This window comes from Cavia porcellus, unplaced genomic scaffold, assembly GCF_034190915.1.
Source record: "Cavia porcellus strain 051 isolate PalLab524CR breed Dunkin Hartley unplaced genomic scaffold, mCavPor4.1 scaffold_32, whole genome shotgun sequence".
Taxonomy (NCBI): Eukaryota; Metazoa; Chordata; class Mammalia; order Rodentia; family Caviidae; genus Cavia; species Cavia porcellus.
In genome coordinates, this window is record NW_026947515.1 from 46,350,684 (window position 1) to 46,373,529 (window position 22,846).

At 43.0% G+C, this 22,846-nt stretch overlaps 1 protein-coding gene across 1 annotated transcript in view; it reads left to right on the plus strand.

Moving 5' to 3' along the window:
* Positions 1-2,278: 2,278 nt before the first annotated feature.
* The window catches only part of LOC134474338 (zinc finger protein 709-like), a 34,304-nt gene continuing 13,736 nt past the window's right edge, over positions 2,279-22,846 (plus strand). The window contains exon 1 of the mRNA XM_063241937.1: positions 2,279-3,142. Within this exon, the coding sequence (XP_063098007.1) occupies positions 3,140-3,142 (3 nt within the window). The 5' untranslated portion in view covers positions 2,279-3,139. The remainder of the gene's footprint in view (positions 3,143-22,846) is intronic.

The window sequence follows — 22,846 nt, forward strand, 5'->3', positions numbered from 1 at the left end:
TCATGGGTTCCAACACACATGGATGCAGTGTATACATATAGAAGTGATCGTAGTAATATCCTACACATTTCTGCAGCCAAAAAGGTGTTAACGAATGGATCACCAGGCTTTAGGGAATATATGACTTCTAGTAATATTAAAATCCTGAAGAGCTAAGTGCCAATTAGTGACACAGGAACTATTCGGCAAGGAGAACTTAGAGTGTGAAGTCCTCTGTGTCCCTGCCTCATCAGAAAGAAATGATTAATTGGATTAGGAATTTGGTTCCATTTCAGCAATAATTGTCACCCCTATGCTGGGCAATATGATCACTTTCAGAATTCAGCATTTTTATGAGCCTGAATGAGTAGCAAGCTTGTCTTGGAGTACTGATGCTTGCTTTTATTTCATCCTTACTCTGTTGCAGAACATTACTATCATTTAAATGTAATGTCTTCACTTTACACAGTAACTGTGCTCCTTTTGTGTTCACATACTGGGTTTCTAGGTGGAAAATTAATAGAAATGAGTGAAAATCATGAAAATGAAGTCTTCTGCTTCTAACACAGACTTTTGAATCTCTGTTCTGTTGTGTCCTGTCCTGGCCTGTTCTCAGAATATTTTCTGACATCAGTGGATTTTTTTATTCCTGGAGGATTGAACCTGAATCCTGAAAACATTTGTAGCCCATTATGGAATGAGTCCACTGATCCTTGAAATAAAGCAGGGGTAGCCATGAAATGGCAGACATAAATAAGAAATTTAGAGAAGAGCTAACACCACCACTTCTCAAAATTTAATGAAATCAAATGGGAAATTGTACTTCTCAATTCATTCCTGGAAGCAAGCATTACCCTGATACCAAAACCAGAGAACAATCCAAATAAAGAGAATTACAGACCATTCTGCCTAGTGAACATTGAAGCAAAAATCCTCAATAAGATACTGGCAAACAGACTGCAGAATATCATTAAGAAGATTTTACACCACGATCAAGTGGAATTATTTCCTGGGATGCAGGGGTGGTTTAACATACATAAAACCATACATATAATACATGGTATTGACAAATCCAAAAGCAAAAATCATTTGATCATTTCAATACATGCAGAGATTTTGCCAAAGTCCCTCACCTATTCATAATAAAAAACCTACAAAAATTGGGAGAGATGATCTTTATCTCAATCTGATAAAAGCCTTTTATTACAAACCAACAGTCAACCTCATACTAAGTGGACAAAAACTGAAAGCTTTCACTCTAAAATCAGGAACAAAACAAGGATGTCTACTATCTCCACTCTTATTCAATATAGTCCTGGAAACTAGCTGGAGCAATTAGGCAAGAGAAAGAAATAAAAGGAATAAAGATAGGAAAGGAAATATTAAACTATCATTATTTGCAGAAGACATGATACTCTACTTAGAAGACCCTAAAAATTCCACCAAAAGACTTGTAGTTTGAGAAGCAAATTCACTAATATAGCTGGTTACAAAGGCAACACTCAACAATCAATAGACTTCATAAACAAGCATAAAAAACTCATGGAAAGAGAAATCAAGGAAACAATAACTTTTACAATAGCATCCAACAAAATGAAATACTTAGGAATCAGTCTAACAAAGGATGTAAATGACCTCTACACTATAAACTACAGTTCTTTCAACAAGGAGACTGAAGAAAATATTCTAAAATGCAGAGCTATCCCACAGTCTTGGATAGGGAAATTCAATATAATGAAAATGACCATACTTCCAAAGCTATTGTACAGATTCAGTGCAATCCCAATCAAGACCCCATAGCATACCTCAAAGAATTACACAAAATAAATCCTAAAATTCATCTGGAACCAGAAGGGACATAGAGTAGCAAAGGTGATCCTGGCCAACAAAGAAAAGACAGGGTTCATCAAAATCCCTGAGTTCAAATTGTACTATAAAGGTATTGTGATTTAAAAAAAAAAGGTGTGGTACTGACAAAAAACCAAACAAAACCAGACCCAAAGATCAAAGGAACAAATTAGAAGATGGAGAAACAACCCCAGACCACTAAATCATCTTATCTTTGACAAAGGTGCCAAACAGAGTCATTGGAAAAAAAGCAGCCTCTTTACTAAATGGTGCTGCAAAAACTGGCTCTATACATTCTGAATATTATCTTTCAACATGTATTAAGCTAAGATCAGAATAGATGAAAGATCTTATATTAAAGTAGAAACATTAAATCTGCTGCAAGATAGAGTAAGTAAAACTCTTGAAGACATTGATGTAAGCAAAGACTTTATGAAGAAAACATGGAATGAACAACAAAAATCAAAGAGAATTAAGTGAGAATCTCACCCTACTGAAAAACTTTTTAACAGCAAGAGAAATCACTAACAGAGTGAAGAGACAACCCACAACTTGGGAGAAAATGTTTGCCAAGTGTTTCTCAGACTAAGTATTACTATTGAGAGCACGGAAAACTAAAAATTTTCAGTCTTCCCAGATATAAAGACCCAATCCAAAAATGTGCATCTGAGGTGAAATACACAGTTCTCAGATGAAGAAATAAAAACAGCAAATAAATATGTGACAAAATGTTCTGCATCACTCGTCATTTAACAATTGCAAATTAAATAACACTGATAAGTCACCTTGCCCCAGAAAAAATGCCTACTGTCAAGAAATCAAGCAATAACGAATGCTGGAGGGGTTGTGGGGGGAAAAGCAACCCTTCTCCATTGTTGGTGGTATTTTTTAACTTTTAACTTTTTAACTTTCAAATAAAATGGGTTTGGGAGAAAAAACAAGGACTGAGGTAAAGACTTCCAGTGCAAATACTCATCAGACGAGCTGAGGTCAACATTCCAGAAAATAGCCAGCTCCAGAAGCCTCCACCATGTTTCATTGGGGACCCACACTTACAGGTGGGTTTATTTTCTGTAATTATTCTTGGTGGGGAAGACAGGCAGGGGGGCAGGAGCCAATCAGTGATGAAGAGACTGGCTGTAAGAACTGTCCAATCAGGCGGGCCAAGGTAGGCGGTCTCTTCCAGTGTCATGGCGTCAATTGCAAGGCCAGGGCAAAAAAGAGAGCGCTAGATGTTTGCTAGACCACTATTTTTTGCTTCTATTCTCTGTGGACTGCTTAAAAAGAACCTGGGAGACCTCCAAACTACGCAATGGTGATGTTATGGGATGGGAGCAGTGAAATGGGGTGGAATCCGGTTGAGACTAGTTAGAAGTGGTGAAAATGGGCCTGGGGTTTTCCTCAGCGGCATGAGCGCCTGCCTTAAAAGCAGGCAGTCATGAGTTCGATCCCCAGTACCGATAAAAAGGAAAAAGACAAAAAAAAAAAAAAAGTGGTGAGAAGCAGTTGTGCTGTCTAGAGCCTGTGTGCTTAGCCTCAGATCCTGAAGTCCTCTAGTGCGAGCAGTGAGTGAGTCATCCTCTGTCCCTTTTACCTCTTGCTGGTGCCAGGACAGTTCTGGGTCCCTAGAACACTGTCGCTACTGTGATACCACCAGGCCACTATGCCATTTTTGAAATCGCCTGCTACCCTTGCTCCTCCAACTGTCTGGGCCCAGAAAGGGGCATGAGGAGACCCTGATTCCAATGTGGTTTCAAGCTGGGTGCAGGTGTAATAAGCTGGGTCTCTGCCCTCATTCCTGTCAGCAACAAATCTGGAAGCCAGAAGTTTATAAATGTCTGTGCTGCAGGACCTCGTAGCCACAACTGCTCTCCTTAAACTTATGCATTTATGTATTTTGTGATCGCCTAAATTTATACTATGTTCTCGTATTTCCATGAAAATGAAAGGTGGAGGCAAAGGTTCTGAGAATTCAAAGATGTGTAGTGATGTGCCTCAGTGGGGGAAGGCTTCCCAAACACTGGATGAACTGCTGTGTATTATAAAGAACACTGCAAAGAATTTCTGAACATACATTATGTGACACATGTGCTCATAGACGATGTTTGGGAGAACAGCCATAGAGGTTTAAATTTTGAGAAGAATGAAGCAGATATAAATGTGTCATCAAGGGCAGAGTAAAGTGTGTTTGCTAAGTACAAATTCCAGAAAGAGCTGCCTGTTAAATTCTCTTTGAAAAATGCCTAAATTTAGTCATTTGCATGAACATATATGCGTGATATCCTTCTGAATGGAAAGGAATATGGGTGTCATCTCTGAATGAAGAGGTGATTTAATAGCTTGGTTGATCATATACATTGTTTAAACATGGAAATGCTCTGCAGTGGACTTTACTAAGTGGTGTAAAGGAGATGCCATAAATTGAAATTGTGCAGGGATATCAATAGCTTAGTCGTGAAGCGTTTTCTGCTTAGGGTGGATCAGAGGAGCATGGAAAGGATGTGGAAGTGACTGGAAGGACACAGTGTGCCAATAGCAGGACATACAACAGAGAGGGTCTTCCCTGAAAGTCAGGTAGTTCTTAGGGAAAGCATGAAGTTAAAGTTGTCTTCTGATTTCTTCCTTGAGGTGAAAAACACCAGCTCTGGTATGAATCAGTATTCCACATCCTTGTCAACCCATGAATTCTGTGTTCTTCACTTGAGATCTAATTTTGATTATCTCTAATTATGATCCAGTGTCATGAAGGTGAAATTTGAATTTTTTTTTGTAACAGAGATTGAACTCATGATCTCAAGCGTGCTAGGTAGCTACCTAGGTGTTCATGCTGCTGAGCTAAATACCCAGCTTTGAAATTGTATTCTGTGTACTGTGTATGATATTAACATTGTTCCTCAGAAAATGTTGAATATTGTGGAATTTTTCTATATTATATGGATATAATTTTTAAAGCAAACCAAAGGTGTCCTATGCAGTCACTTTTCAAGTTTCACATTGTCTGCGGGGTGTCTCAGTCAGGGTTTCTCTATTTGAGACAGCTCTGTAACTTAGGCTAGCCCCAAACTCAAGGAAGTTCTCCTGCATCAGCCTCCCAAGATATATTTCTTATATCTGAATGGAGAGTGATCACTTGGTGGCACTGAGCTCTAATTTGAAACTTGTACCTGCTTTCATTGTTTATACATTTTTTACATACAGCAGTTTTCCATGAACATTTGAGTTATTATTTATGTATCATATTTGATGTTATGTTTTGTTCCATGAAACCAAATTTAAATATCAAAATGCTGCTTAAGTATATTAAGAACAAAGGACTCAGTGGCCTAAATGAGATCTGAAGAGATATCATTGTTAGTACATCAAAGTGATTCATGAGATATTTGTCTGCCTCTGTGCTTTATGGATGCTGGTCCTGCATGCTCTCACTATGAGCTCTGCTGTAGAGACAGTGCACAGGGACTCTTGCAGTGACTCAGCATAAGAATCAGTGCTCCTATTTGGCTGTTACATTAGCTGTGAGTTGCAACAGAGCATTAAATTTGCTGTCTCCAAAAACGTGTATATACCAAAAATTAATCCCTGAGATGTGGAATTAAGATTGGAAGAAATCAGTGTCCATTCAGCTGTTTTGTTTGGTTTTATTTGTTTAGTTTAGTTTTGTTTTATTGAGACAAGTTTTCTCTATGTATATCAGCTAGATTTGAACCCTATATGGAGAACAGAATTGCCCTAAACTCAAAGCAACACTCCTGCCTCAGCCTCTTGAGTGTTCAGATTATAGATATGTGTGTTTTTACCCTAGAAAATATTGAGGCTTGTAACTTGGCTGTGTTGTAGCTTGGCATAATAGATGCCATCTTGAGCTTTGAATTTAACTAGTGCCCTGTATTTCACCCAGAAAAATGGAAAATTACTCAGTGTTGAAGTTCCAGGAGCAAAGCACAATGAGCTGTACCCAAAGAAAAAAATTAACCTGCTCAACTAAAGAAGCAGAATACAGTTGTCATCCAACCATTATTATAAGATTCTAGCTAAATGATTTCCAACAGGATCTTTTTGTGATTCTATCTTTTAAAACATCTGTAACTTTCCAGGTCAGAGCCTCTTGTTTAGATCTTGATATGGGGTTGGGGGTTCTGTGTACAGGTGGTCCTGAGATCAGCTATGAAATTCCACATTTCTCAATTGGGTTCCTATATTGGCTTCCTATATTATTGTTCCCAAACTCAACTCAAGCTGCAGAAACCTTTACTGACACAAGCACACCTCAGGATTAAATGATAGTGCCACTGAAATGAAAGAATAATTGTGAAAAAGAAAGGAGAAAAAAGACAAACACTATGTGCTATAATGCCCACCTATTTTCCCAAATATGAAGAAGCTGAAACAGGAGAATGGGCTTGTGTTCAATGACAGCCTAACCTGCATAGTGAGTGCAAGGCTGCCCAGAACTCCAAAGTGAGACCATGTCTCTAAATCAAAAAACTAAAATGAAAAAAACAACAACAAAGTAGACAGAAAGACTATTGAAAACAAACAAAAATAGAGCTGAGTGAAATTTGACTTATGTAAAATGGGAATTATTGAATGATGCTGGCAGAGGAAAGAAGGCCAGGTAGTGGCATGCAGTGGCATTCAGGAGGCAGTGACAAACACAGGCTTAGGAATGGCATCTATTGTGCTACAGCACAGCAGTGACCTCCTTCCTCCAATACATTTGCAGTTCACTAGAATGAGGACTTCTAAAAGCTCATGGAAATGTTAAACTCAGGGCAAACAAAGAGCTTGAAATTCAGGCTTTGGAACAATGCCTTTAGCAGACATTTCATATTTAAATTGAGATAAGAGAAATATAATCCTGCCCTGCTTGATATCAAATGCATCATTTAATGGCTGACAACATTGAGAAATGAAGTCACAAACCAAAAGAAGTTCAAAAATTGTCTTAGAAAAAAAGAGAGAATAGCTCTGAATTTTCAGGAGTGATCTTCAGTGTTTTGGCCACAGTCATATTGTCAGGGGTCATTTATACAGGATAGTCACAATGTGGGCAAACTGTGGGTCTCAAACTACAATCAATCTATAAGCTTGTAGGTGCTTAACTAATATTATTCATCAGGGGAACAAGTCAGCCAGAAAAGGTATGTGTAAAGAGCCAAGGCATTTGTGGGAACAATAGTCCAGTTGTTCTGGTCATTGATTATGGTAATTGATGCCTATCTGAACTTCCTGGAGGAGATGGTAACTGTAGTACATTTCAAGCTGTTGTTTTTCTTTTCAGGAGCATGTAGACATGGTCACTGCATCTTCACTTTCAGGTCTGGCTTTCTTCATCTGTGCCTGTAGCAGTGATTGTTGTGTTTAGTTTTTTGCATTGACTCTTTGAGGTTCCAGTTCCTCTCTGATTGTATATCAATTTCTGTCTAAATTGAAAACCTTTGCTAAAATCACAGTACTATTTGAATGAATAAAGTGAAATATTCATTAATACACACTGGGGATTTAGCTCAGCAGGCAGAAACGCCTGCCTGGATAGTGGTAGATTGTAACTTTGATCCCTAGTACCTAAAAAAAAAGTAATTTAAACTGCAAGGAAAGAAAATAATTGCATTTGTGAAAATGTAGGTTTACAAAATTTATACTACATATGTCAATGGCAAATTAAACATTGTTAATAGTCATATTTAGTATCTAAAGTTGTTGAGGCTGGGGATTGAGCTCAGTGATACAAGGAGCTGCCTATAGAGCACAAGGTCATGAGTTCAGTCCCTCATACAGAAAAAAAAAAATCACAGTTGTCAATGATGCAGTGCTATGAGCACATTTATTGAAACTAATACTTGGTATTTAATTGGCTCAATGTTTCTTTTGTGATCTATGAAATACCTGCAGATAACATGGCAACTACAGTGAATGATATACTGTCCCCTATAGGATTGCTATTTTCTGAGTTGTTTTTATTTTTTGTTTTCCCACAAACATGAAAGTTGAAAATGTTGGCTGATGCTAACTAGAAACACTGTGATAATCATTTTTTCAATTTAATGATATATTTCCCTATATTCATTAAGAACATTTTATTTGCTACAATTGCTCCAAGTCAAATTGATAAACAATTCTTAAAGTTACAGGCAGCTGAGTTAGTTAGAAATACAGGCAGCCATACCGTGATAAGATGGAATGAAGTTCCTGACCTTCTATGTCTGGTATGAGCTTGTGTTCTGTAAAACACAAGAATGAATTTTAGGAACAACAGAGTTGAAGAGCAGAATATATTTATTGAGAGAAAGAAAGTGATAATATTTTGCTCTAAATAGTATATTTTGGAAGTCGAGGTGGAACCAGGGGACTTTTACCTTGAAGTGACTTTCCTTTTTGTTATAACGTGGGCCCCGGTATAAAGTCCACGGAAACAAGAGTCCAAAACTTAAGTGGCAAAGGCTTTATTGAGCCAGTCCTGGCGGCACAGTCTCTCCTGGATCAACCCAAAGACTGCGCGCCCAAGACTGGGGAAAGGGGTTTTTAAAAGTAAGGGAAAGTGGGGAGGAAACCTGTAAGGCCATTAAACCTGTTGACCCGCATCTGGAAACTGTATTGCTGTCCACTTAGCTCTGACCGTCCCGGGAGTTCCTGGTGTTGCTCAAATTACTCCCATCCTGCAGACTGACATTATCTCAGAGTGGCACGTCTGCAGCAATATTTGGAGAAGAAAGTGGAGAGTTAATTATCCCAGGACAGCTTGTCTTCGCCAGTGAGTGCGAAGGGGTCACGAGTTATGAGATGCTGGAACTTAAGTTTTACAAAGATCTGATATCTAACCCATTGATACATACAGAACAAAAGGAAAGCACCGATCGTAGTTTGGGCCACAGTATTTCCCGGTAATTTCTTTGAAGCTAAACAGTTCTTAAAATTGGGGCAGGCTCATTTTATGACAGATCATCACCAGGTCGGGGAGAGGTCACCAGAAACCCAAATTCTTTATGGCCCAGATAGGTGGGTGGGGGGGAGGCAATAAGGCGCGCTACAGAACAGGAAAACGGCGAGTATCTATCTTGTGGGAAGAGTAACTAAGGTTAGGTAAAAAGGTTAAACTCATGGGCAAATCTCCCTGCATATAAACACACTACTTCAAACAATGTGTAAATTAGTGGGCCTTCTTGTCTTTTTTAGTTCTTTAGCGAAGACTAGAGGCGCCTACCCGTGATTAACAGCCCTTGTTAGCTTGTTTTAGCACCACTCTTCTTGTTTGTAGAGGGCCGCTCCGTGATTAACATCTCAATTAAGTGAAATTCTTGCAATTCTTTACAGGGGAGAGTATTGCTCAACATATCAATTGGGTCACTTAACATATCAGTTAAGAAAAGAAAACATTTAGTAAGCCGCGGTACAGGTTTGCTATAATACACAAAATGATGAAGCTACTTTCTTAGAGTACAACATTCCCCTCTGATGTTGTGACTTCTGGGCCAAATCCTTGGCCGTACTTAAGGTCTGCTGGGGACAAGCTCATACGCTTGTTGCCTGACCATCATTAATTTTATACTTTGTACCTGACGCTTGACATATGCAGTCAGCCTATTTACTATGCAGGGGCCCAAAGTAGCTAGCACTAGAATCACAATGATAGGACCGGCTATGGTCGCTATTATGTTGGTTATCCACGGTGGGAAAGAGAACATTTGCTCTGCCCACCCTAGAGCCCCTCGTCTTAGTCTCTCTCTTTCTTGTATGCCTCTTTGGAGTTCCGCTAAGTTTTGTCTAACTACCCCGGACTTATTGGCGTACAAGCAGCATTGCTCTCCCAGGGCCAAGCACAGTCCTCCTTTTTCAGCTAGCAAGAGGTCTAGTCCTCTGCGATTTTGGAGAGCTACTTCAGCTAATGAGTCCATTGAACTCTCTAAGGCCTCAATAGCATTTTGGACTCTTTTTATTTCTTCATCTACCTGTTGGGATAGCATATTGTATTGGTGTATGCTAACTCCCATGGACGCAGCACTCATCCCGAGGGCTGAGAATACACTGATCCCAGCCATAATAGGGAGGGCTGGACTTCTCTTATTGATCTGGTGACTGGCTGGGATGAGAACCCGGTTCCCTTCTTCCTCGGAGTGCCAGTAGATTCTAGGCAGAACCTGGGTTAGTACACACACCTCATCCTGGTCAACAACAAACTTTTTTGAAATCATACAAGGGAACCATCCTGAAGTACAAGCCCACCAATGGCTGGCCGGGGCTATTAGGGGAGTAGCGTCACCAGCTCCTGTGATGCGATAAGAGTGAGAAAGGTCGCAATACTCAGGGCCTGTGTGGCTAAAATGATATATGCAGGTACCAGTTATCCCCTCTAAACTGGTGCCTTTCCATAGCGATTGGGGAAGGAGCATTTTGCATCTAGAGGGATCAGAGGCTAGTTTATCAGTGACCGTGATGTAGCCCTCATAGAAGGGGGGCTCTGGGGACATACACAGCCAGCATGGGATTTTTAAATCGCTATCAAGGGAACTGTTAAGTAGCTCAGCTGCTACTTCCAAAGGTTGGAATATTTCCGCTATCATTGAAGGTGGGGCGGAGGCTTTGGGCTCAGTCTGTGCCCGTCTAGACCTTCTCAAACCAGTTTTTGTAGCCCTTGTTGAAGGTTGCATCGAGGTTGGATCGAGGCTAGGCACTCTAATCTCTATCCAGTATGGGATGCCCCCTTCCCCCCTCCATTTACACAGCTTTATCTGGGGCTGGTCTGTGTGGTAAATGCTCCCATTGCATGTGGCCTCAGTCACTTTAGTCGTCGGAGTGTGCCTCCGGGGTCGACTGAGTGGGAAATTAATGGGTGCCTTCTGAGTGGGGGCTGTCACTGGGCGGCGTCCTCTCCTGTAAATGACTACAGGAGGCTTTCTAGGTGGCTTGTATAAGATATTGATACTAATTCCAGGATCATGTCCATATTTATAAATTTTAACAGCGTAAGTAAGTCCCTGCCCCAGCCACCTAAAATCCGTTGGATTTAGAAAGGTCAGCTGGACTGGGTTACAAGTATAAACACCATAACAGTTTTTGTTTCCTATGTACTTGACAGCGAGATACTTTTCAGAGTTATAGTATCCATCTAGGCCTCCTGTGACACATGACCACGAATAACAATATTGATGTTTTGGATCGGAGGCACAGTACACATTATAATTGGGGTCAGGCTGGTTTTTAGGACATACATACAGGGATGCCTGCTTGAGTTGGAACATAACTTGCAGAGCTTTAGGCCCACGGCCCGAGCAGAGGTTACGGTGGACCGACCCACCTACCCTGCCAGTTGGGCTGTCATCATTAATTATTATCCCATTGAAAAGTATACATAGGTCAATGGTGACTTGATTTATCGTGCCTTTAGCTCTCCCTAGTTCCCTTTTAGTTTTCTCGTCTGAAACAATCCAGTCCCCATTCCCGGGGTTTACAATTATAATCGAGCACCAAGCCAAATACCATAGTACAGACATAATTTTATGGCTGAGAGTCCTTTACAAACTTTAACTTTAACGGGTTACCAGTCCGTTGTACTGTCCATCGGGGACCCTTTTCGTCGTCTGTAGCTTCCAGTGGTTTGACTTGTGTGTGGTGGATCCACGCAGTCTTTCCTGCTACCTTGACGGAGGTGGGAGTGCTGAGCACCACGGTGAACGGTCCCTCCCAGCGCGGCTCAAGCGAATCCCGGTGGTGTCGTCGCACCAGGACCGACGTTCCTGGCTCAATTGACGCTTGGGGCAGCGTTCCCAAGGGGGGGTTCGGATGTTTTTGTCTGAACAGCCGGTGAATTGAGGTCAGTACAGGCTGGAGACTCTGTAAGGACTTAATGAGATCTTGGTTAGTTACTTCGGCTAATTTGTCTTCTGACAACTTAGGAACTATAGGTGGGGGTCTCCCGAACATAGCCTCAAAGGGGGAGATCCGAGAAATATATGGGGTGCATCTGGCCCTCAGCAATGCAAAGGGAAGAAGGCTCACCCAATTGTCACCAGTTTCTAAAGACAGCTTAGTCAAAGCGTCCTTAATGGTCCGGTTCATGCGCTCTACTTGTCCCGAGCTTTGTGGCCGATAGGCACAATGGAGTTTCCAACTGATTTTTAATACTTGGGCTAACTTTTGAGTAACTTGGGCTATAAAAGCCGGGCCATTGTCGGACCCCATTGATAATGGGAGGCCAAATCGGGGTATAATCTCATGTAGTAGCTTTTTAACTATAACCAGGGCTGACTCAGACTTAGTGGGGAAGGCCTCTACCCAGCCAGTGAATGTGTCTACCATCACCAGGAGATAGCGGTGTCCCTGTAAGCCAGGTTTTACCATATCCGTGAAGTCCACTTCCCAGTGTTCTCCTGGGGAGGTTCCTCGATACCGGGTGGTTTCCAGTGGAGGTTTCCTGGTTGGGTTGACCAACAAACACTGTGGACATCTAGAGCTCAGAGAGGCAGTTAGTTTGGAGAGCTTTGGAATGAAAAATCGATCTCTGAACAATTCTGCTAGTTTAGTTCCTCCTAAATGAGTAGCCTGATGAGCTTGCTGCAAAAGCTCTCGTCCTAGTGCTTCGGGTAACAGCACTCGCTTGTCGGGCAGCTGATACCAGCCCCCTGGAGTGCGGGGTTTGGCTCCAAGTTGAGATGCTAGCTGTAAATCTGTCTTCGAATAAACAGGCTCTGACAAGGCTTGAGGGACTAGCATCAGGGCAGTCATTTCCTCTGCAGGCCCCTCTGATGTGGTTGCTATTTTTCGGGCAGCCTGATCGGCCAAATTGTTTCCTATGATGATGGGGTCATCTCCCACTTGGTGTGCCTTGCAATGAATAATAGCGACTTGCTGAGGTAGCCAGACAGCTGCTAGCAAGTCTAGGATCTGTGGGGCATTTTTAATCTTAGTCCCGGCCGAGGTCAAGAGACCGCGTTCATGGTAAATAGCTCCATGTACATGTACAGTAGCAAAAGCATATCTGCTGTCTGTGTAGATGTTTACCCTCTTTCCTGAGGCTAGCTTTAATGCCTCTGTCAGAGCAATGAGCTCTGCCTTTTGGGCAGAAGTGCCAGGCTCTAACTGCTTAGCCCAGAGTACCTCTTTCTCGGTGGTCACTGCTGCGCCGGCCACTCGCCTCCCGTCCTGAATGAAACTGCTTCCGTCGGTGAAATAATTGTAAGCGTCCTTAAAAGGCTGGTCAGTTAGATCAGCTCGCAAGTTCTGCTGTAACTCGAGAATGTCAGCACACTCATGGAGAGGCATCTGTTGGTTTTCTGGGTTATCGTCGGGCATGAGAGTGGCTGGGTTTAGAGCTGAGGAGGTCTTGAAAACTACTGATTCTGGGTCTAGAAGCAAGGCCTGATAGTGTAGAATTCTGGCATTTGAAAGCCATTTTTCTGGGGGGGTTTTAATAAGAGTCTCTAGGCTGTGGGAGGTTACCACAGAAATCTTTTGTCCAAAAGTGAGCTTCTTAGCCTCTTTGAGTAGCATTGCCACAGCGGCCAAAATTCTCAGGCACGGAGGCCACCCTCCTGCCACTGGGTCAAGTCTTTTAGAAAGATAGGCTATAGGTCTCTTCCAAGGGCCAATATCTTGAGTTAGAACCCCTTTTGCTATGCCTCTGAGTTCATCTACGAACAAGGTGAAGGGTTTAGTAACATCAGGGAGCCCCAGGGCTGGAGCCTCAGTCAGAGCTCGCTTGAGCTGTTGGAAAGCCTGCTCGCACTCATCTGTCCAGTCGAGCGACTTTTGAGTCTCTCCCTTTAAAGAGTCATACAATGGGCGAGCGATTTCAGTAAAGTTTAGAATCCATAGTCTGCAGTATCCGACAGCTCCCAGAAACTCCCGCACCTGTTTCTTAGTTTCTGGGGATGGGATTTGTAATATGGCCTGGATTCTTTCTTTTGATAAAGTCCTCTTTCCTTCTTGTAATTTATAGCCCAGGTAAGTCACGGCCTGGCGACACAGTTGAGCCTTTTTAGCCGAGACTTTATAGCCTAATCGTCCCAAAGTCTTTAACAACTCCTCAGTTGCCTCTTGACATGTTTCTAGGGACGTTGAGGCTATCAACAAATCATCTACATATTGAAGGAGCACTATCTCGGGGTGTTCCTCTCTAAATCCTAAGAGATCTCTTGCTAACGCCTCGTCAAAAAGGGTGGGAGAGTTTTTGTAGCCCTGAGGTAAACGTGTCCAGGTCAGCTGTTCCTTTACCCCTGTATCTGGGTCAGTCCACTCGAAGGCAAATAGGGGTTGACTCACCGGAGCAAGAGGCAGGGTGAAGAAGGCATCCTTCAAGTCCAGGACAGAGTACCAGGTGTTCTCCGGATTAAGGAGGCTGAGCAGGGTGTAAGGATTTGGCACTGTTGGGTGTAGAGTCAGCACTCGTCTATTAACCTCTCGGAGATCCTGTACAGGGCGATAGTCATTCGTCCCCGGTTTCTGAACTGGGAGCAAGGGCGAGTTCCAGGGAGAGACACAAGGAATGAGAATATCATTGTCTCTTAGTCTCTGTATGTGGACTTTAATTCCTTTCCGGGCTTGCAGGCTTATTGGGTATTGCCTTAAGCAGATGGGGCGTGCCTGAGGCAAGAGTTCTACCACATGGGGGACTTGGTTGACTGCTAGCCCTGGAGGGTTGTTTTCTGCCCAGACTTCTGGAATCTCCTGTTTCCATTTGTTCAGCAGTTCTAATTCTAAGTCAGTCCGTGACAACTCGGGTGCACCAGACAAATTTCCCAGCAGGCGGTAACTTTCTCCTTCTGGGACAAGAGCCAACACTCTAATACCCTCCGATTTTGAGGGGGTATCAGTCCCTAGCTTCAGTCTAGGTTCATTCGTAACAAAGTCAATTTGCACCTGTAATTTATGTAGAAGGTCCCGCCCTAAAAGGGGGTCCGGGCACTCAGGGACCCAGAGAAAATCATGTTGGACCAGTCTATGTCCAGGTCGAGCCAGACTAGCTGTCACCTTTGGGTACGATTTTCGGCCCCCTGTAGCTCCTATCACATTGACAGATTGCTTGGTCAGTTTTCCTAATGGTTGAGTCAGCACAGAATAGGTAGCTCCTGTATCGACTAGGAAGTCCACCGGTTGCCCCCCCACTTGGAGAGTTATCCGGGGCTCGGGGGGTGGCGGCGAGCCCTGACCTCCTCATTTCTGAGACAACAGGGCCTTAGGCTCTCGTTCTGTCTTAGGCTTTAACTTTGGACAATCCTTACGCCAATGTCCCATCTCCTTACAGTACGCACATTGCTCTTTGTCTAGAGGAGGTCGCTTACCTCGAGCTTCCTTTTTCCTAGGGCTAGCTGACCTCTTGGCTTCTTTTTCGCAAAGTAATTCCAGTACTTTAGTCATCCTTTTGGTTGTTGTTTCTTGCAAGGTTTCCCTATTGTTGAAAACCTTTTGTGCGACCTCGACCAACTGGCTGAGAGGCATTCCCTCGAATCCCTCAAGCTTTTGTAACTTTCTCCTAATATCAGGGGCCAACTGGGACACGAAAGCAATATTAATTGCTCGTGCATTCTCGGGTGCCATCGGATTGATTGGAGTATATAATCTATAGGTCTCTAAAAGGCGCTCTAAGAACACCGCTGGAGACTCATCGGCTAACTGCTGCACTGCACTCACTCGGGACAGGTTGGTGGGCTTCTTAGCAGCCGCACGAAGTGCATCTAAGAGCCTCAGGCGATACTCATCGAGAGCCTTCTTACCTGCATCCGTGTTAGGGTCCCACTCGGGTCGGGAGGAGGGGAACAAGTGCTCAATTCGTTGCCGATCAGTGGATGGAGATCCATCCGGTTCTCGGACTCCCTTTTGCCCCAAAGCGCAGATTCGCATCCTTTCCTCAGCCGTGAAAAGGATGCGTAAGATCTGCTGGCAGTCATCCCAAGTGGGAAGGTGGGTGGAGAAAACAGACTCTATAAGGCTAATCAGAGATTCTGGGTCCTTCGAGAAAGGGGGGTTCTGACTTTTCCAGTTATAGAGGTCAGAGAAAGAAAAGGGGGTGTACACAAACATGGAGCCCCCACTCGGGGCTGGGACCTCCCGCAGAGGACACAGTGGCGCTGCCTCGTGGCCCTGTTCCAGAGGTCCCTCTGGGCGAGCGTGGCGGCGGGTTCGAATGGGCCGAGGCGGGGAGGGCGAGGTGGAGTCAGGTTGTGGCTCAGGGGCAGGATACGGGGGAGGGGGTAAGGGAAGGATGTCTAGCGGGTCGGAGAAGTCTTCGCTCGGAGGTAAGACTGGAGGTGCGTTGGGCTTGGAGGTCTCCTCTTCAGCCTTGGATTTCGGTTTGAGGGCTGCTAGGACTCCATTCGGAGGTGGCCCAATCCAAGGGGGAGCATCATAGATTATATCTATCCAAGCCTGGATATAGACAATCTGATCGGGGTGAGCGGGGGGCCCAAATACATACTGGCGGACCGCTCGAGCTGTCTCCATATCAAAGGACCCAAAAGGGGGCCAGACTCCTTGGGTCCCCAGGGGCCACTCCTGTGTGACAAAGGTTGTTAGTCTGGCTTTGCGAACCTTTTCCCCATATCTCCCACCTCGCCTCTGGAATTCTTTAAAGTGGTCAATGACAAGGCTAAGGGGAGTGCTGGGAACAGATTCGTTCCGACCCATAATGGACTCGTTCTGACCCATAGCTGGTGGTGTCGCTGGTTTTGCTGGAAAAAAAACTTAAAAGGCAAAGTTAGGGTTAAACAGAAAAGCTACAGAGACTAGGCAAACGGTCGGAATCACCTTTGCCCGCTCCGAATTCCAGGAAGGAGCTCCTAAGAAAGAAGGCTCTGTTAGAGTTAGGTGACCAAAAAGGGGAACAATTAGAACAAATGAACACACAGACCGACACACAAGACGAGACAAGACAAGACAAGCTGCAGCAGAATGGCCTTTGCTCAAAAATTAGTCAAATTTTGGGATCTGGAGGAATTAACAAATTTAACTAATGGAGTGGTTCCCCACCCAGGCGGAGTCACAAATGGCAAAAACCAATTGACTCCGTCCTCGGGGGCTTCACTTCCCAAATTAAGGGCGTCCCCTTCCGAACGGAGTGGTTCCTCACCCGGGGCAGATTCACAGATGGACAGAATTTGTCCGACAAACCAACTGACTCTGTCCTCGGGTGGTTCCCACTCCCAAATTGAGGGCGTCCCCTCAAAATTACAAATTGACCGCGGCCCAAACAAAACCTCCAGAGCACTTACTTTCAGATGTTCGGAAATGAGTCTGGAGTCTTGCTTCCATCCAGGGCGAGCCCCCAAATGTTATAACGTGGGCCCCGGTATAAAGTCCACGGAAACAAGAGTCCAAAACTTAAGTGGCAAAGGCTTTATTGAGCCAGTCCTGGCGGCACAGTCTCTCCTGGATCAACCCAAAGACTGCGCGCCCAAGACTGGGGAAAGGGGTTTTTAAAAGTAAGGGAAAGTGGGGAGGAAACCTGTAAGGCCATTAAACCTGTTGACCCGCATCTGGAAACTGTATTGCTGTCCACTTAGCTCTGACCATCCCGGGAGTTCCTGGTGTTGCTCAAATTACTCCCATCCTGCAGACTGACATTATCTCAGAGTGGCACGTCTGCAGCAATATTTGGAGAAGAAAGTGGAGAGTTAATTATCCCAGGACAGCTTGTCTTCGCCAGTGAGTGCGAAGGGGTCACGAGTTATGAGATGCTGGAACTTAAGTTTTACAAAGATCTGATATCTAACCCATTGATACATACAGAACAAAAGGAAAGCACCGATCGGGGTTTGGGCCACAGTATTTCCCGGTAATTTCTTTGAAGCTAAACAGTTCTTAAAATTGGGGCAGGCTCATTTTATGACAGATCATCACCAGGTCGGGGAGAGGTCACCAGAAACCCAAATTCTTTATGGCCCAGATAGGTGGGTGGGGGGGAGGCAATAAGGCGCGCTACAGAACAGGAAAACGGCGAGTATCTATCTTGTGGGAAGAGTAACTAAGGTTAGGTAAAAAGGTTAAACTCATGGGCAAATCTCCCTGCATATAAACACACTACTTCAAACAATGTGTAAATTAGTGGGCCTTCTTGTCTTTTTTAGTTCTTTAGCGAAGACTAGAGGCGCCTACCCGTGATTAACAGCCCTTGTTAGCTTGTTTTAGCACCACTCTTCTTGTTTGCAGAGGGCCGCTCTGTGATTAACATCTCAATTAAGTGAAATTCTTGCAATTCTTTACAGGGGAGAGTATTGCTCAACATATCAATTGGGTCACTTAACATATCAGTTAAGAAAAGAAAACATTTAGTAAGCCGCGGTACAGGTTTGCTATAATACACAAAATGATGAAGCTACTTTCTTAGAGTACAACACTTTTCCCTATTCAAGGTACCTGTGGCAAGGAAGGAATCTCAATAAGCTACTTGCATATCAGCAAGGACAACTTTAACCACCAATCAAGTCAAAAACTTCTTGTATGCCACCCACACTTTTCCAGAAGAAAAAGCCAGACGCCCAGTAGTCATGGGGTTCTCTCCATATTCTTAGAATAAAGGCCATTTTGACTTAATATTCTCTTCTTTACTACACCAAAAATCCTATCATAAAGCTTCTGTCTGGGAGAAACAAGAGGGGTTCTGAGCTGGTAGCAAAGGACTCTGTCTTTTCTAGGAATTTTATAGAATAAAATCGTGTGGTGAGATAGGTTTAAAATGGATTAGATTACTGAAGTTACTGAGGAGATAAATTAGCACAGTAGAGAAGCAGAATATAAGAAATGTAAAAGTGGCCTTTTACTTAAACAATGTGGAGAGGAGCCCACAGCCCCCAGGGGTTTGGCTTTTTTTTTTCCAACTGACTATGGGGTTATGGGGTATATGTGACTTTTGACTGGATGTGGTGCTTGAGGGGAGATTGATGTCATGCAAGAGCTGATTGGAATTTTCATTAGGACCCTGGGAAAGAAAGAGGAAGTTGTAATTAAGGAGAATAGAGGAAGTGGCCATATGAATAAGCATCCCTGATTTCACCTTCTTCCACTTTGAACTACCACCATGAGGTCCTGTAATTGTTTCTAGGGTAAAACACTTTGAAGTACATCCTTTGATTGGAATGAAGAAATCAAAATAAAGAATGTACTTATTGAGAGAAAAAAAGCTGCCTGAGAGAGATAAGGGGTCCTGAGCAGGTTGCTAAGCACTGTCCTTTCTAGGGACCTTTATGGAGTAAAATCATGTGGTGAAATGAGTTTAAGGTGGGGAAAACTAGGAACTCACAATGCAGATGGGCATAAGATGGGTCAGAGCTATGGTACCCAATAGGATTATTAAGTTCAGGAAAAGCTGATTAAATTGGGAGCAAAGGGGGAAGCGAGTCACATAGAAAGCAGGCATTCTTAGGCAGCTGTGACGCTTCCCTTAGGGGTTTAGGAGGGTGATATCTGAGTTCCTCAGTATAACAGGAACTATTTAGAATGTCAGTCTTTAGGATAAGGATACATTTCTTTGAATGGTGACACCTAACTTCCTCAGAGTGCTAGGGAACTATTTAGAATATCTATCCTTAGAATATGGATGAATTTGTTTATCATTGTCTTGAGCCTTGGCCCATAGCATGAGGTATCAGTCTTCCCCATAGTTGCAAGGTATCTGGTCTCCTGCATTAGCTCCTTGGAGGACCTAGCCTTGGTTCATGTCAAGAGTATTTAAGTAACTCAGGTGCCTGTAACAGTACTTTTTTGAAAATTGATTAGAGATGTCTTGTGCTCTGGGTGAGTGATCTGGGGATGACAATGTGCAATGTATATACCAGTGTTGCCCTCTGACATGTTTTGAAATTCAATTTTAGTTGATGTGCTCTTTTATCCTTGAAATAAAATGGATTTGAACATTAAAAGCCTGAGGTAACGCTCTTCAGTACAAACACTCCTCTGTCTAGCTCAGTTCACCGCTGTAGAAGAATGGCAGGTCCAGAAGTCTCTGCACTACAGTCTATCATTTGGGATCCTGTCTTGCAGGGAGGGGTTCCTTTCCCTGTTTATTGTTGACTCAGAAGGAAGGCAGTAGAGCAGGAGTCAATCAGTGATGAAGGGGCAGGCTATATGAACTGTCCAATCAGGTGGGCCATTGCTGGCTGTGAATTCTGTCTCTTCCAGTGTCTCAGCATGATTTATCTGTTCTGAGTATAATACTGGTAGCCAAATGCTTGCTCGATCTCATTTAGTCCTTTTGATGTCCTGTAGCCTGATTAGCAAAGATCCTGAGAGATCCTGGAACCATGGAATAGTGAGTTTGTGGATGGGAGCCCAGAAGTAGGGTGGATTGGGTAAAACCAGTTACAAGTATTTAGGAGTAGTTCCGGTGTCTGGAGTCCCAGGTATTTAGTTAGCTTCAGCTCCTGAAGTCCTCCAGCATTGACCATGGGTCATTCACTGTCCCTTTTGTCTCTTGCTGTTGGCAAGGGTGATTTGGGGTCCCCAGTACCCTGGCTTCACTATGACAGCAGTAGACTCAAGTATCATCTTTGAAATTCATTGCTAGCCTGGTAACTCCTCAATCTTAGGCACTAGAGGAAGTTGGGAAGACCCTGACTATGGTGCTTTTTGTAGCTTGTAGAGCAATAATGAGCTAGCTCTCTGCCCCCTTTCCTCAGAGTAGCAGATCTAGAATGTCCGGAGTTTATTAATGTTTGTAATGCAGGGCCTCATAGCCACAATGGCTCAACTTAAACTTGGGCTTTTTTGTATTTATAGTGATCTCCTCAATTTATACTATGTTCTCATATTTCCATCCTCATGACAGGTAGTGGCAAAGTTCCTGAGAATGCAGAGATGTGTAGTAGTGTGCCTCAGTGGAAAAAGTCTTCCCAAACAACTGGTGAACTCCTGTGTATTATACAGATCAGTGCAAAATAATTTCTGAACATACTTAATTATTTAGGTGGCACCCTTGCTCACAGACTAGGTTTGTGAGAACAGCCATAGAGTTTTGAAGTCTGAGAAAAATGAAGCAAATGTGAAAGTGTTATCAAGGACGGGATAAAAATTTGTGAAGGACAAATTCCAGAAAGAGCTACCTGTTAAATTCTCATCGAAAAATTTTGAAATTTAGGCATTTGCATGGACATATACACGTAATATCCTTCTGAATCGAAAGGAATAGGTGTGTCATCTCTGAATTAAGACCTGGTTTAGTGACTTGGTTTTTCATAGACAGTTTAAATATGGAAATGCTCTGCAGTGGAATTTACTAAGTGGTGTAAAGGAGAAGCTCTAAACAGAAATTTTGCAGTGATATCAATAGTTAGGCATGAAGGGTTTCATGCTGAGGATGGATCAGAGGAGCGTGGAAAGGATGTGCAAGTGACTGACAGAATGCAGGAAGCCAATAGCAGGACATACAACAGAGAGGGTCTTCACTGAAATTCAGGTAGTTCTTAGAGTAAGTGTGAAGTTAAAGTTGGGTTCTGATTGCTTCCTTGAGGTGATGAACACCAGCTCTGGCAAAAATCAGTATTTCACATCCTTGTCAACCCATGAATTTTCTGTTCCATACTTGAGATCTAATCTTGATTATCTCTAATTATGCCGCAGTGTCATGAAGGTAAAATGTGGACTTTTTTTGTACCAAGGATCAAACTCATGACCTATGCTTTCCAGGCAGGTGTTCATGCTACTGAGCTAAATACCCAACTATGAAAGTGTTTTCTTTGTTGTATGGAAGATATCCACATTGTTTCTCAGAAAGTGTTGAATATTGTTGGAATTTTTCCATATTGTATGGCTATAATTTTTAAAACCAAACCACAGGTGTCTTATGCAGTCTCTTTTCAAGTTTCACTTTGTCTGTGGGGTGTCACAGTCAGGGCTTCTCTATGTTAGACAGCTCTGTAACTTAGGATAGCCCCAAATTCACGGAAGAAGTCCTTCATCAGCCTCGCAAGATATATTCCTTATATCTGAATTGAAAGTGAACGCTTGGTGACAGTGAGCTATAAATTACAGCTTGGGCCTGGTTCCATTTTATATAGTTATTTTTTAAAAACAGCATTTTCCACTAACATTTGAGTTATTATTTGTGTACCATATTGGATGTTATTTATGTTTTGTTCTATGAAACCAAATTCATGTTTCAAAATGCTGCTGAAGTATATTAAGAACAAAGTACTCACTGGCCTAAATGAGATTTGAAGAGACATTATCTGCAGCCTATCAAAGTGATTGATGAGTTTTTTTTCTTTTTTTAAATTTTGAAAGTGGTAAAATACAACAGAATAAGGCCAACTAAGATCATACAGTGAAATTGGTACACAACTTCACAACTGGTCACTGCGATAACAGTAATAGTTATCACAGTATATTTTATTATCTTTATAATAGTTGTTCTTTTTTTTTTTTTTGTCTTTCTTCCTTTTTATTAGTACCGGGGATCGAGCCCATGACTGTCTGCTTCCAAGGCAGTTGCTTATGCTGCTGAGCTAAATCCCCAGCCCCAATAGTTGTTCTTTCAAACACGTATATCAAAATGAGATGAAATACCGAACATTATAGTACTTATCAAAACAGAATATTGAATAGAGCAATACCATTAATCAGAAAAGAGCAAAACAGAAATAAAAATATTCGCCTTCAAAGAGATAGTAGAAGAAAGTCCCCCTTATTTGTTATGGTCTGCTTCCCAGGAGACACTCAGATTTCTGGTTCCCTTTTGCTAATGGGGGTTGACAGGAGAAGAGGGGTAGGGAAGTGGGATGTTTGATTCTAGGCCATGCATCAGTAGGTTCACTATTGCTTAGTAGGGAGACAGGCCAGTTGTTTGGTTTCACAGCGTCCTAAGTTCCCACATGGTGTGGATCTCAGGAGGTGCTGCTGGTTCTCCCCCTGGAAGGGCAGCATTCTGCCAGACCTCCACCACTTACCAGGGAGAAGTGGTGCTTGCTTGCCTTCCAAGTGTCCTAAATTCCAGCATGGCATGGATCTTAGGAGCTGCTGCTGGTTTGCCCCCTGGATGGGCCACACCGCCACCACTTACCAGGGAAAGCAGGTGCTTGCTTGGCTTCCCAGTTGATTG